We start from the raw sequence: 16,040 nt of genomic DNA, 5'->3' as shown, positions 1-16,040 counted from the left end.
CTGTGGGAAATGTAGGAATTTCAAGTCCATGAAGACTGTGGGAAATGTAGGAATTTCAAGTCCATGAAGGCTGTGGGAAAGGTAGGAATTGCAGCTCACAAACTGTGGCAGAATGAAATGGTTCACGGCTTAAATGTTGTTAAAATCATGGACAGGCTTTTGCCCACCGTAGCAAACTGCAAAGAAGCAGCTGCTCATCTGTGACCACCAAAGCCACCCCTCCCCAAATACACCTACAAACTGAATTTGGAGTGTGGAGGGAACCTGGGATAAGATAAATGTGGCACTCTTGTCCAGTCCTCCCAGGTCTAGGGAGAAGAATGTGAGACTGGAGGAGACACGGGATGCTGGTGGCTCAAACACTCAGGACAAGCTGCTGATGGGCAAAGCACCCACCCAGGAGCCAGGGCTGAGCACAGCCCAGCTCAGGCTGCAGCTGGTGTTGGACCAGGTGAGGAGACAGGGGAACCCAGGGAGGTGGGAACTTTTTCTCTGTCCTTTTGGAGTGAACTCAGCTGTGATAACTCCCCACCCAGGGGACATTCACACAGAACCTGAAGGTGTTCACGCTGCTGATGGGCCATGATGGGACATAACTGACAATTTAATAGGCAGCTGTGTCTTCTGAGAAGCTGTCAAAGACTCCTGATCCTCGACTTTCCATCATCCAGCAGGAAACTGCCTGCTGGGTGTTCCCACCTGAACCTGAGGACAAACCCAACAGAGGTTGTGTTCTGGGGATTGTCTCCATCATTTCTTTGGGATGCCCTTTGCCATCTGATGGATCCAGTCTGTGACCATCACTTCAACCAACAGACATCAAAACTGCAATGACCAAGTTTTGTGGAGCCTATGAGTGGAGCAGTCTTTCTACTCTCATTCTTTCCATTTCTTTCTTACGCATTTTCTTATGTGATATACTTGGGCTTTTATATTTTCATATTGCTAGAGATAACAGCAAAAAAAATGGGGTGTAGATGCTTTCCAAATTGTTCTAAAATAAATAAATACATACATAAACAAACAAACAAACCAACCATCAAACATTTATATAATATGTATATAAATATATAAACATATATTTACATAATATATATAATATATATTTATATATTATATAATTTATATATATATAATTTATATATATAATTTATATATATAATTTATATATAATATAGATATATATTTATATTTATATATTTACAAAGACTGATCATTCAGTGTCGTTTCACTCTAACCCACCCTCTAACAGAGGGATCTATTAGCTCTGGGGAAGTATCTCTGCACAAATTCCTGGTGGACACAATGCTTGGAAATCAGTTTTCTACACCAAGGACCAAAGTTATCAGAGCAGTGCTCCTTTTAAAAACCATGGGAATTGTGAGAGGGTTCCCATGGGATACTCACCTGAAGATGCTCCACTCGGGCTCGATCCTCAGGATGGTGGGATCCTCTACATACTCATAGTGAAGCTCCTGGTGGATCTTGGCCTTGTCCACTCTCACGGACACCTTCACCTTCTCAAAGCCTTCATAGGAGGCCGTGGTGTTACAGACAATGTGCTTGGTGGATCTCCTGGGAGGAGGAGAAAATGAATGTCAACCAGGTGCTACCAGCAGCAAAAATGGTGAGAAAAGAGCCCAACTATTTATTCTTATGTCCTGTGTCCCAAAGCTATGCACTGAAGAGGTGAAACTCAGTGTGAAACATTTATGTTCGTGTAGCAGTGTCTGGGGAAGTGGCATTACCTTTTCACTGGTTTAAATAAAACCACAAGAGCCCTCATCTCTCAGGACCCCGAGTAAAATCTGAACCCCAAGGGCAGTCCAAACCAGGCCTCTCTCCAGAAATATTTCTCTGTGATTAAATATTTGATGGATGTTTCCTTCCTGCCTGCAGACATGTGCAGCAGCAGCTCATAAAAGGGGTGTTTGCACCTCAGCTTTGCAGTCTGGGATCATAAAGTTTACTTCGCATTAGGACTGTAATTCTTGTTTAAGTGCAGTTTGCAGCCTGCCTGGTACCTTTGGAAGTGCTAATACAGTGGGAAGCATTTTATGATTCTATTTAAAGAGGATTCTGCATAAACCTTTTCTTTTTGGCGGGGTCTAAAAACCAGCTCCAGGTCTGCATTACTTTCAAAATGCATCAAAAATCAAGGCACCACATATTCTCAATCTTCCCAGTCCTGTGATCTGTGATGCAGCCTCATCTCATACCCCTAAAATGGGGGTGTGAGTCACCTTCAATGACTGCACCCTCCAGGTGGCCTCTAAATTCCCCCAAAAGACGGTGCTCAATCCCTCCTAAAATTCCCCAGTCTTCAGCGAGCATCTCCAAGCAGCTGTGGCTCCCACTTGGCATTTCAAATCACAGACTGTGACTTCACCCTGCTGAATTTTGGATGCTGGATCGCTCCACAGTCATGACAGGCTGCTAAAGAGGATCCCCACAGCCAGGAGAGGGAAGGGCATTGCCCCAGGGCAGTGCTCCCAGGTCTCCTGTGAATGAGCGCTTCCTCTGCCAAGGACATATTTGGGAGAAATGTGCCAACTTCATCTTCAGCCCCCATCGCTACTGGCAGCAAAATGTGTTGCCCTGGGTAGTTTTGAGCTGTGGGAGCCTCTGGGAATGGGATTCAGCCTCATTCTCACAGGGATCAGGGAACATCCAGCAGGTAACACTGACATTAAGCCTCTCTGAAGCGCCATTGAACAGGAGCCAGCACAGAGCTAAAATGTTGCAAATCATCCATTTCTTAGCGCTACAGGACTATTCTGGGATAAAAGGGAGGTGGTTTAGTGCTTCGAACTGATGTTGTCAGATTTTCTTTGTCACCTCTACTAAAGCTGGGACATGAAAATGAATCTTTTAAACGACGCACTCCCAGAGCAAGTAGCAGAGCACAGGACCGTGGAGAATCGTACAGAAATTTGACAAGAGGCCACGGGAAAAAGCACATCAAATACCAGTCAAAACAATGAAATAAATCCTATTTTCTCTCCCCAAAACATGGCCAGCAAGGCTGTGCATGGTGCAGAATGCACAAGTCCTGTTGCAGCATAGACGTGGCCACGAGCAAAGGAGGCACTTGAGGTGTCAGGGCTGCAGGAGAAGTTTCCTGACTTTAATTATCATTTAATCTTTCACACCTGGACACGAGGAGCAGGAAGGGCTCATCTGTACCTGTAGAAGAGGCAGGGCTGTCGCCCAAAGGTCACAATGACGTTGCTGCCAGCGTTGAGGTTGTTGCCTGTGATTGTCACCTGGGTGCCACCCGACACTGGTCCTCGCTTTGGCTTCAGGTCAGAGAGGGTCAGAGTCTGTGGAGACAAAGGGAGGAGTTGGAAACACAGCAGGGGAGCAGAGGGACCTTCCCTCTCCTGCTAGTGGTGGAGAGAGGGAGTCATCCCTAAGGATTAATCGGGACTTCTGAAGCTGGCCATGTCTTCTGGCTGATAAAGGAACCTGGGGTGACACCAGTCCTGTCACAGACCCTGTGCTCGAATGCCAGGTTTGGTGGGATGAGTTCAGACCCAACCCCAGTCTGTTCTCACCCCTTCAAAATGTGATCTGCCCTTGCAGCCACTCAGAAATACTCCTGCAAAGACAGGCCCACGCCTGGAGCACCTTGGGTCCCAATCTCATCTCCACTGCTTGTTTGGCACAGCTCAGGGGTCTTTTTTCTGTCAGACAACACCAGCTCTGCAGGATAAATCAGGTAGTGAACTGGTTTGATTGGATCTTAATGGGGAATCTCCACCTCCAAGCTGTGCAACTCTCAAACGATGAAAATAGTTTGGTTTTGAAAAGATCACTCAACTTCATTGATTCTCAGAATCTCAAAATGGTTTGGGTTGGAAGGGACCTTAAAGCCCATCCAGTGCCACCCCCAGCCATGGGCAGGGACACCTCCCACTACCCCAGGTTTCTCCTGGGAGCTTGTCCAACCTGGCACTGGACACTTCCAGGGATGAGGCACAGCTTCTTTGGCCTCACCACCCTCACAGGGAACAATTCCTTCCCAATATTCCATCTAACCCTGCCCTCTGGCAGTGGGAAGCCATTGCCCTTTGGATGGAGGAGAGCTGTGGCTCAGCAGAACATCTGAGTTTGTTCTTGCCTCTCCCACATAGGATCCCAGAATCACTGAGGTGGGGAAAGACCTCCAAGATCATCGAGTCCAACCTGTGACTGATCCCCACCTTGACAACCAGAACAGAGCACATCCAGTTGTTCTTTGAACACCTCTAGGGGTGGGACTCCATCTCCTCCTGGTGCAATTCCAATGTTCAACAACCCTTTCCATGAAGAAATTCCTGCTGATGTCCAACCTGAAACTGCCCTGGTGCAAAATGACCACAAATGACCCTAAAATCTTTCTCTTATCTGACTTGGATGTTGAGAAAGCCTCGAGCTGTCCTGCCCTGACACATGGTGGTGGTGCTCCTGTCGGGGTGTCCTCTGAAATGCCACAGCCACAAAAGCAGCACTGCCCATTTGAACACCTTTTCCCTTTTCCTGCTGATTTTCTGAGCCTCTTTTCCCAGCCTAACAGAGCACTGTGTTAATATATCAAAAAAGGGCACAATTCTTTTAGAGGCCCCAAATCTCAAACCTCTTTTTCTTACCCTGCTATCCTCCTTTCTTCCCCAAATCAAGATAAAATACTCACACTCTGAAGGTACAGATCACCCTGTTACCACAATGCAGAGAGGAGACATCAATATTCAGGGAGAAATTTGGAGTTACAGTTTATTCTTTCATTTGCATTTTAATAGAAAAACTTTCCATTCAGTCCCAAGTGAAAAGCTACTATATGCATTTAAATGAAGATTATTTCTTTCCCCCTCTCTTTAAGAATGATGACACAAGTGCTTGAAGCTCTCAGCTCCTCTGAGCGAGCAGGTACATCACGCAGTCACCTTATTGAGCTTTGGAGACCATTAATCCATGTTTATAAAACCACCTGACACACACCACAGCTCCCACTCTCTCACACACAGAGCCACCTCTGTTCCCAGGCCCCTCTGGTTTAATCATTTTGAAAAACAGCAGCAAGATTTACATTTTTCCATTTTGCTCCTATTCAAAATGCAGCTCTTGGAGGAAGGGCAGAACATGAAAATCAGACTTACAGCTCTGTAGAAGGATCTACTGTCAGAGCTGGGCACTTCTTGTGTTTAAACCTTACTGGTTTTCACCTGATGGTTTGGAAGCTGGTTTTATACTTAGAATCATGGAATTTTTGAGATTGGAAAAGACCCCTTAGATCAGCAAACCCAAGTATCAACCCAGCACTGCCAAAGCCACCACTGAAGCACCTCTCTAAGCACCTTGAACACTTCCAGAGGCAATGATTCCACTGCTTCCTTGGGCAGCCTCTGCCAGTGCTTGGCAACATTTTCATCAAGGAATTTTCCCAATCTCCACCCTGAGGCTCCCCTGGCCCAGCCTGAGGCCGTTCCCTCTCCTCCTGTCCCTGTTCCTGGCAGCAGAGCCCGACCCCCCTGGCTGTCCCCTCCTGGCAGGGAGTTGTGCAGAGCCAGAAATTCCCCCTGATCCCCCTTTTCTCCAGGCTGAGTCCCTTTCCAGCTCCCTCAGCCACTCCTGGGGCTCCAGACCCTTCTCCAGCTGCGTTCCCTTCCCTGAGGAGTGCAAAACTGGATCCAGGATTTGAGATGGGGCCTCAGCAGTGCCCAGCTCTGGGGTGGGCACTGCCCTGGTCCTGCTGGCCACACTATTCCTGATACAATCCAGGTGCCATTGGCTTCTTGACTGTCAACCAGATCCTTTTCCACTGGGCAGCATTCCAGCCATTCTCCAAGCCTGGAGAGTGATTTTCTGGGAATATTCTCTACCATTCTTTTTCAATGGGTTAAAAACCACAGGAAGAGTACGGAAATGCAAAGCATGCACTTCAGTACTGCTCCTTTATATTTCTATATGCTCCTTTATATTTTGGGTGCCACCTCAAGCTCTGATGGCAACTCCCTTATTAAGGGACACCCTCACCAGTAAAAATTCCTGCTGACCATTATGGCTGATGCTGGGAGGTGACCTCCCACCTGGGAGAAAATGGGTTTGGAATGGCCAGCCTGGTGCCCAAAGCCTACACAGCAGCACTGCAGCAGTATCTGATTCAAAAATCATAGAGGAACATTTGAGTTAAAGACCCAAAAGATCTTTGTCCCACCCCTGGGTGGGTTCCCTGCCCTCTCCCTGGGGTGGATAAAGCAGCCATGGCCTTTTGAGGATCCTCACAGGCCACAGCCACACCAGGAACGCTCCTTGACAGAGCTCTGCTGTGTCTGGAGCTGATCTCACAAATGGGTTTGTGGCTCAGCTTTCAAAGTTGTGATCAACCCTTAATTATTCACAGTGGCCTCCGTGAACACTGCCCAGCACATCCACAGCAGAACTCCAGATTATTCACCATGTCCTCGCTGCTGGAAGGCACTGGAAAATTCCAAGAGAGTCTTGTGGATTGGTGAGAGGCTGAAAAGTGACAATGAGGGAAAGAGAACAGGAAATATTCTGCATTTTATGGGATTTTACCTACTTTCCTCAGCTCCCCAACCCTTTCTTTCCTATCCAGCATCTCCTGCACACAGGTTTTCCACGGAGAAGCACCATCAGAGCTGGGCCTAAACTGCCCCCCATGGAGCTTGTCAAGACCTTGGTTCCCATTCCATTCCTCTTAGGAATGCAGGAAGAGCAAATGTGACTCAAACACAGCTTGGGCACCTTGGGTTTCCTTTCTAGAGGTTCCACAGTAACAGCAAGAGGGGAGAAGATGAAGGAGATGGATAGGAAATGGTCTCCAAAATAATAAGGATTTTAGGAGCAGACTTAGAAAAATGTAGAGTAGTCGACAGCACCTGCACTGAGACACGATATTTTCATCTAAAGCCAGAATAAAGGTAAACTTTCTTCAGTACCTGAATTGAGAAGAACATGTAATATGTTTTTCATTGCAGGACTGGGGCAATAATCACAGCAAGAAAATGAATAACTGTAAAAAAATATATTTCATTTAGATCATCATAAATTTCATTTCAGCTTTGTTTCCCTCTTGGCTTATTGTACTTTCTAATGCAATTTGCATGTTTTGATCACAGATGAGTTTAAAACAAATGAGCAGCTATTTGAATTTAAAAGTTCTGGTTAGAAAGGTGGAGAAGAACCATTCTGGCATCTCTAAACTATGACACTTCTTTCTTAAAACTAAGTAATTATTAATTTATTATTATTATTATTATTATTTATTATTTGTTATTTAATCTTAAGAAATTAAATACTCTATTGATTCCAAACCATCATCTCTTTGAATTCTTGCAAGACAGGGGAAAGGCTGAACCAATTGGCCAATTTTGACCATGTTTTCCTTCAAACCTCTCAAAAATCAATTTTCCAGGAGATTTGCCATGAGTCAGGAAGTGACATTTATCTCCCAGGTGATGCTTTTCCTTGGTTTTCAAACATCTTCTTTCCCTTCAAGCTGCCATGCACCGCTGCAGGATGCCAAGGCACGTCGAGATTCCTGCAACAGCATCTCTGCCCTCCTGGCAGAAAAATCCGAGGAAGCCAAAAAAACACAGCTCCCACTGTGAAAGCACCAGACACGGGAGAGGGAATATGATGGGCAGGCTGGAGAGTTTCTGTAGTTTTGGGGGGAGTTTTTTGTCTAGCACAAAGGTATCGAGGTATTCAGCAGAGAAAACCCTGGTGGCTTCGTGCTCGTGCCCTGGCAGCTGGGAAGGCGGCAAGCAGAGGGAAAAGCTGTCACAGATGGACACGGATGATCAAAACCAGACAGTAATTCCAAGAGTAGCAAAGGTGACACGTTGAAGTGTAATGTCCTGGAAAGAGCCCTTCTGGCTGCCTGGTAGGGGCTTTCTCTCAAGGTGTTTCTCTGCCCCCGCTGCCGCAACACCTGAGTGACATCGGAAAATGCAGAGAACAGAGAAACTTGTGTAGCTCGAGGGGGGAATCCAAGACATTTGCATTCATTACAAGTTCCCTTTACCATAAAGAAATGCTCAGGCATGTGAATAATTTCAGAAGAGACCCATTCTCTTGCAGGAGTTGAGAGCTTTTGATGGGAACAAAGGGACCCTCTCATCTCAAACCTGCACAGATCTGAACAGATCAAGGCCAGACAATGCTTGCATGTCCCCAGCAAGGGGTCTTAGAGGAATAATCAGGTCTCTTGGACCTGGAACATCATCAGAAGGGAGGAAAAAAGCACCGGCTGAGTGTACAACATGTGTTTGCACTTAAACTGAAGCTGAAGCACGCAGGTGTCTCTCATTTCATCATGGAGCATCCAAAACAGCTGCCCACCAGCACTGAGCCCCAGACACATCCTACAGCTCAGCAGCAGCCTGAGGTGGATCTGTGCTGACCCCAGTGCTCCTGGTGTGGAGGGGATGAATAAACACCTGGGGCAATCCAAGAGGGAGAAGAAAGAAACCAAATCGAGACCATCACACTCATGCTCTGAAGATCCAGGGGTTGTTAGGAGTAGTGGCAGCCCCCAAGTTTCTTCTGGAGGACACTGGTGGCTCCAGCCAGAGGGGTGTTGGTAGCAGGAGTATCACACTCAAAATACTAGGAAATTTTTCCCTTTTCTAGATCTTTTTTCTTTTCCTTTCTGTTCAGCACTTTTAACTATTAATGAGAATTTTCTGTATTAATTTGGACCACGGCTGCATGGAACTGTAACTGGACTAATAATCTGGACTATTATTAGGTTGTTAAAACTTTAATTAGACCAGCTATTTTTGCTAGGAACAAGATGTTAAAAGGAAATGGAATGAACAATTTGGTGCACCCAGAACGGCAGCGAAGAGCTCGGAGGCTCAACACGGTGACGGACAATGGACAGAGGGAGCAAAGAGGATCAAGACCAAGGATTTCACGGCCACAGAGAACTTTTTTCAGGAACTTACCATGAAGTAGTAGAGCTGAGAAGACCTGGCCATGAACTCTGGCTTGCACTCAGCCACGCAGATTTCCACAAATCCGGCGTGCTGGCTGGGCTTGGCCTCCCCCATCTCACACACGATCCTGAGGGGAAAATATCAACCAGGAGCAGAGTTTGAGGGGTGGTTTGGTGGTGCTGGTAAGGTGGAATTGGAGCAAAGAGCCCACAGTGCTGGGGGATGGACTCTAAATTAACCCACCCTCTTCTGTCCCATCCAGAATCCAAGTTGTGGATTAAGTTATTCTTTAGAAAGTGGTGGATTCTGGTGGGGGCAAGTGTAAATCTACCTAAATACACACAGAAATGTTGGGCTGAGGTCTGGCTCTATCCATCTCAGCTCTAGCCTGGCATGGTGGAGGCAGCTTTAAGGTTTAATGATAACTCCTGCATTCAGCAGGAGGTTTTTCAGGATTTCTGCCTTCCAAACTGGAATTGAACACCTTGGGGTGACTGCTTGGTGAAAACTGGGATAACTGCAGGGCGTTTGCCGTGAGGATCACTTAAATATGCAATCCAAACAGTAATAAGGGGATTATTAAATAAATGGATTATCCTGAGCTGTACGTGAGGAATGGCCTTTTCCCTCATTTCCCAGTTTGGAATGGAGTCCTTGGAAGGCCCTGCAGGTAGGAATGGCATTAGGTGGCTTTGCTCTGCCACACACCCACTTACTGCTCTGCTGGGATGTACCCTTCCACCAGCGGCTTGCACTCCACACCGGCCACTTTGACGTGGGATGCGATATCCCGGAATTCCAGCCCCAGGTTCTCCCCACGGATGGTCACTTTGGTCCCACCCTCACGAGGACCCGTCACGGGGTTGATCTGGGGAAAAAAGCCAAGAGAGAGGGGAACAATCAAACCAGGCACCAAAATCCTCTCAGACAACTTTTGGGGATCACCAGGGGCACTTGTAAATGCTGAACAGGTGAGGGAACAAAACTACTTCAGATACTCAGAATATGGAAAATTCTGCCCCAGACCTCATTTACTCTCTTTTAACTACTTGCAAACCATCCAGAGGTGAGTAGGAGATTTTTTTTCTAGGCAGGGGCAGGGATTTGTGGAACTGCAGCTGAGCTCTGCACTTTGTAGATGTGAGCCATGGAAAGGCAGGAGAGGGACACAGTGGAGAGAAATGTGAGAAAGAAAAAGAGAAGGACATAAGTGGTTGAGCCAGTCACTTGAAATCTTAAATTCTCAGCCCAAAGCTCATGGGGGTTTTCCTCTCTTCTGGAGGTAGGTAATGGTCATGCATCAGAAATTCAGCTGAAAATGTCCATCTGGAATAAAACTGGCCAAGCCACAGCAGGAGCAGGGTGTTGGGTTAGGTGTGGAGGAGGTGGGTGGTGATTGAGACAGCAGCAGCAGCTGCTCTGTGCCAACACCTCTCCCTGAAAGAGCTCCAGTTTCCATCCTGGGAGAGCTGTTGGAAGAGCAGGCAGGGAGCATGGACAGATCATTTGTGGGGCCTCTGAATCTCAGCATGAGATGAGCGACCATCCCAACCTGGGGTGCTGGAATGGTGATTGCATCCTGGCCTGGCCCTGCACCAGACCCTCACAGGGTCTGGTCTCCACCATCCTTGTCCAGAGCCAGGTGGGAATTAGCACTGAAACTGTCTCCTGAGCATTGGAACAACACTGGGATCACCTTTAATTATCTCCATTCTCTGCCAGGTGGGAATCTGGGGCTGGCAGCGATGCCCTGCAGTAGCAGTTGGGCTGGCAGGGAAAGGCGAGGCACTGGTGTGAGCAGAGCTGCTCCCAAGCACTTCCCAGCCCTGAGCCTGGCACCAGGGTTGGTGTAATTCCCACCCAAAGGGTGATTTTTAGAAGGCACATCTTTAGTAAAAGGAGGGAGAGCCAGGCACCTCTAGGGGATATTTAATTTTAGGATATTAACTTTAGGATATTAATTGTAGGTGTTGCGAACCAAGTCCTCAGTGAGTGTGACTCATCTCTGACTCTACAGGGAACCAGGAGGTATTTGTGGTGGTTTTCCAGGGAAGTTAAAAAGAAGGGGAAAGAGTAAAGGGAAAGCTGTCTGAAGCACAAGATTTCAAAAAATTTTTGCTGTGACTCAAAAGGCATCAACAGGAAATTTCCAAGACCAAAGCCAACACAGCACCACTGAATCCTTCCCTAGGCAATATTTAATTTGTAAAGACCAGCTTCAAAACCCACTTATTTCCTTAAAACCCACTTACTTCCTTAAATCAGGAGGGCCTGGGATTCTCCCAGGATCACATGGAAGATTTTTTAAATCCCATTTCATAGCTCTGCCATAGATTCAACCAAGAGGAAGGTGTTACCAGGTTGTTTTCACAACAGGAGAGGAGGAGCCTGTTCTATCACAGGTGAAAAATGTGGCACAAGACCTGTCAGTTTTGGAGGGGAAAATCCAGGCAGGGAAACAAAATCTGCCAGGAAGCCTCAGCTTCCTCTGGAAGACCCAGAGCTGCATCCCAGTTTCCAGTCTCTGCTCATATCAACTGCTGCTTGTTGCTCCTAAAGGAGTTTTTTGTGGCTCAGTGAGTCTCTAAGTCCTTTAATTTCCCTGAGTGGCTCTGTAAATGCCAGAGCTGGTACAGAAATGGGGAGATGGGTGCTGGAGGGGGTGTGAGTGCCCCTACAAGTGTGAATACACGTGTTGTTCCTCCTCTTCCCTGCAGAGACCCAGCCCTGGCTCCTCTCCAGGCTCTGGATGCTCCTGCCCCACAGCTCCAGACCTGCCATTAGCTGCAATATATATCCAGTCACTTGAGATTACTTCCATGCTAATGGCTCAGAAAAAGGCCTTCCAAGAGCTACTCAGGATTGCAGCAGGCAGCTGGAATATTTCATGAGCGAGTGTTGCAATGATCTGTTGGAGCTCGGAGAGTTGCTGGAGGAAATGCCAGCAGAATCTGAAGCCCCTCTGGAGCTGTAGGGTGGAGAATGGGTTTGTTTTTCAAAAAGAGCCTGGAGATGAAGGATTAGGGTTAAAGTATGCCAGGGAAATGTGAGTGGGCCTTCAGAACCTCTGCACGCCCAGGTCCTTGTGCTTTAGATTTCTGCTTTAGCTGATCTTCCATCAGCTGCCCCATACCAAATTCTATCATTGTTTTACAATGTCTGAGAATCTGAAAATATTTTTTAAATGTTTCCCCCAGCTCCAAGCGATTTTCAAGGCATCAAAGTTGATTTTTCAGGTGTAACTGTCCTTTCTGGCTGTCTGGGTTTGGTTTCACAGCTTCAGGTGGTTCAGGTGGGGTCAGAATTACCAGTCTCAGATAAACCCAAGTAGAGACCTTCAGCTTGGAAACACCAGAATAAGCCATAAACATCAGAATAAACTGAACTCAAACAATTCAACTGAAAGAGAGCTTTGAAAGTTGGTGAATGACAGGGAGATGGATCAAAACACAGGGAAAGGGTTTGTTTTCAGTAATATCTGGGAAAAGCAGATTCATCCTAGCCTTTGCTCCCCCAGAATGTTCAAGCAGAGACAGCAGTTTAGGGCTCTTCCATGACACCCACAGTTTTTGAATCTGAATCAAAAACAACTTAAAAAAGCCTTTCTTGCCTTCTAGGAAAATAACCCACCTAATTATTCCTATTAAACCACCACTGTGCAGGCTGGATTTTCCTCTGTTGCAATTCCCCATATTTTCCCTGTTTCATTTCTCTCTTGACTTTTCCCATTGGTAAATCAGGCCCTGGCCACACTGAAAGGTGCTCATGTTGAGTAAGGCCTGTGCTCAAGGCAGGAGGCAGCTGGAAGGGTTGGAGCCCTCATTTTGGAGGCTCAGGTCCATCCTGCTGCCTGTCCTGTGACCCTGAAAATGTGCCTGGCATTATGGCAAAGGCATCCTAAGACAGCAGACAAAAATCCCTTTAGATTTCAGGCCTGACTTGCCTCCCCTGCCTTCTCTCCCTTCTTCTGCTCCTTGTCTTTATGGTTTTCCCATTCTCTGATTTCCTTTTTGAACCTTTCCTCCAGCTTTTCCTTTGGCCCAGCCACCACAATCAATAGGGAACTTCCTGAAGAACAGTGTTATTCCTCAGGCCCTTCTCCCAGCCCTGTCCTCATTCTCTTTATCTCAACAGGGCAGTTCTCAACTTTTCCTACTCCAGGCTTGCTCCTGCCTCCTCCCTGAGCCTTCCAAGGGGACACCTGACAACTCTACAGGGCTTTATTTGCTCTGTGAAGACTTTTTTGACCTCGCAACATCAGCCAGGGGCAGGACAAACAAAAGGGTTTAATCTGCTGGAGTCAGTGGAGGGTTTTTTCTTTTCTGGACATGGCTTTGTCTGTGTCATGTTGCCAAAAACCATAAATTACACCTCTCCTCTAGCTTGACCTCCTGTCAGCAAAGCTCCAACCTCTCTGGGATCACTCAACACCTCCTTCTCAGCCAGGCTGACCAGAGAAGCTGCTCCAAGAGGCATTTGGGCTCCTTTGATTTACCCTCACACCGGCCATTGGAGATCTTGTCTCACCTTCAGATGTCTCTAGAAGGCCAAGGTCTCCTGAGGGATTGATGCCACATCTGCCAGCCCTTTTTGGGCAGGTCAGGTGCTCTGGGGCTCCTCAGGTTGCACCAGCACCCCATGTTTGGGGGTTATGGTGGGAATTCTGACGCCCTCGGGTGTTAACCCAAGGTCACCCCTGAGCTATGGAAATGTATTCCTGCCTTTGAAGCCACCATGGTCTCACATCCCCTGAGGCTTTTCCTGACCCAGCAGAGCTCAACCCTGACCTTCCCATCACCAACCCAACCCCAAATCAGGAAAACAACCCAAGGAAAGGGAATCCCCCCAGCTTCCTGCGGATCCAACACTTACATCCGTGATCTTGGGGTTGGTGCACTTGCCCTTGGTGCTGGACAGCTCCAGCCACTGGCTGTCCTGGGCTGGGCAGTGCTGCTTCAGCGTGCACTGGTTCTGTCCCTGGCACCAGCCACACTCGAAGTCGGGGTCGGCTTTCAGGCAGAGTCCGCAGCTGTCCCGCATGGCCCCGCACTTGTACAGGTGAACTGCAGGGACAGCAAAAACACAGGAGCTGAGAGAGGCAGACAGCACAGGAGAGTGGGGTGGCAGTGGGAGCAAGAGGGGAAAGTGTTCTGGGCTGCTCATGCCAGAGGCAGGATGGAAACCTTACAGGGGGGTGAGTAATGGTGGGGGAGGAAACGTGGACGTCCTTCTTGAACTAAAGTTCATTCCTTAGTTCGTTCTTCATCAAAGGTGTTTGTGGAAGCTGAGAGCAGAAGGGAGGATGTTGCTCTCAGTATGTTGAGAGCAGGTTGGAGAAAATGGTGCTTGGGCAGTGATTTGGCCACAGTCCCTTCCTTTTTCACAGACTGAACGTGTCACCAACAACCAACCTCAGACTTGGCACTTCTAAAATCCTAAAAGAATTTTCTGGACCTGGCCAACCCACAGCTCAAACTTGGGTGTGAAACTCCCCAGAATTTTGTGTTAAGGTGATGCCACTCAGGTTTCCCACTTGACAGAAATCCCAAAAGATAACAGTAAATGGTTCATGATGAGGCTGATTCCAGGGATTCACAAACAGCCTTTACCCCTTCTTCTGCTCCAGAAATTCACTCTGCTTCCCACTTTGAAACAGAGTTGATTCCACTCTAATACAGACAGCAGTGATTAATGCTTAGCTCCATTTTGGGCTGTTAAGTGATTAGAAGCACTCAGAGCTTTTTCTAATAAAGCCTAAAAATATTGAAGTCCTCCTACGAAATGAGATCATGTTATTTATCCTTGTTTTACGATGTAGACACTGAGGCCTGGCTTGCACAGGGGACTGATAGCAGAATTCTCCTCCTGGAAGATGAAGGTGGCAGAATCAAGGCTCTCAGACTTTTTTGTTTTCCTTCATTTGTGGGCATGTTGAGAGGTTTTTCCTCTGTGCTTCTGTTTTTCTGTGTCCATAGGTGACTAAAGTGATTTTTATCTTTATACACAATCCCAGAGCTCAGAGGCTTTGGAAATATTTGTGCTGAAAGCTCTGTCTCTCCATACCTTCCCCTGAGAAGTCAGCAAGTATTGACCAAATACAAGAAAAACTCAGAAACTCTTTATTTCTCCAGGGTGGGTGCAAGAAAAGTACCCAAAAGCACCCCAAAAAGCCTGCAAAACATCTGTCAAGCACAGTTTTTTTCCAGACCTTGTGGGATACACCTATTTCCTTAGTTTTCTGTTGGATATCCTTAAATTTGCTGAGTTGTTCTGCTTAAGATGCAGAACAACTGTAGGTAATTCAGCAGGTTTGGGTCAGTTTAGCCTTTCAGCCTCCCAGTCCAGCCCGTGGTGATGCTGGATGTGAAAGCAGTGGCATCTTGGTCACCTCATGAGAGTGTGGTATTGCTTCCATGTGGTATCTCTATGGGAACATGCCCAAACTCTCCTCCTGACCAAAAACATGATGATGATATCCAAATTACTCATCTGGGACAGCCACCAGCCAGTGCTGCAGATTTTCTTCCATTATTTTTCCATTATTTCCATTTTTTTCCATTATTTTCATTCATTATTTGCAACATTTTGGCTTGGAATAACCCAAGATTATTGGGTGCTGCAGATGATTCTTGAGTTCATCCCCTGGTCTGTTTTATGTTCCTGGCACAAACAGTTTGAAAATATGATCGTATTTTCTCACTTTCATTTAATCAAACATTAATTTAATTTTATTAATTTTACTGCCACATCACCTAGGATAGCTCAGTGTGGCCCAATAAAAGGATTTACACTTTTGGTGTGGACCATGTTGTGTCAGGGGTGCTCATTTTATGGTAGCACAAAACTAAGCAGGACAGGGGCAAATGTCCAAATTCTGACCTCCAACCCACACTGTTAAAGGTTCTCACAGCCCCTGGCACTGTTTGGGCTCATGGAAATCAGCAGTGTCCTGGAAACACCGTGGCAGGGCTGGGAGAAAAGGAGACAGCTTCAGAGTAGAGGCAGGGTGGAAATTTCACCACAGGCCGTGCCTGAGTGCCAGGGCTGGGCAGGAACCTCCAGCCTGTTGTGTTTGCTGAGTGGATTTAACCCTCA

At 47.0% G+C, this 16,040-nt stretch overlaps 1 protein-coding gene across 1 annotated transcript in view; it reads right to left on the bottom strand.

The window, feature by feature from the left end:
• Positions 1 to 16,040, bottom strand: part of PLXNA4 (plexin A4) — a 422,006-nt gene that overhangs the window by 60,446 nt on the left and 345,520 nt on the right. Inside the window, exons 12-16 of the mRNA XM_015628532.2 lie at positions 13,818 to 14,008; positions 9,662 to 9,813; positions 8,955 to 9,072; positions 3,187 to 3,323; positions 1,408 to 1,575 (exon numbers count right to left, since the gene is read on the bottom strand). Coding sequence (XP_015484018.1) covers positions 1,408 to 1,575; positions 3,187 to 3,323; positions 8,955 to 9,072; positions 9,662 to 9,813; positions 13,818 to 14,008 — 766 coding nt within the window. The remainder of the gene's footprint in view (positions 1 to 1,407; positions 1,576 to 3,186; positions 3,324 to 8,954; positions 9,073 to 9,661; positions 9,814 to 13,817; positions 14,009 to 16,040) is intronic.

This window comes from Parus major, chromosome 1A (assembly GCF_001522545.3).
Source record: "Parus major isolate Abel chromosome 1A, Parus_major1.1, whole genome shotgun sequence".
NCBI lineage: Eukaryota > Metazoa > Chordata > Aves > Passeriformes > Paridae > Parus > Parus major.
Note: the sequence above shows the minus strand (reverse complement) of the source record. Positions and strands in the feature narration are given on the sequence as shown.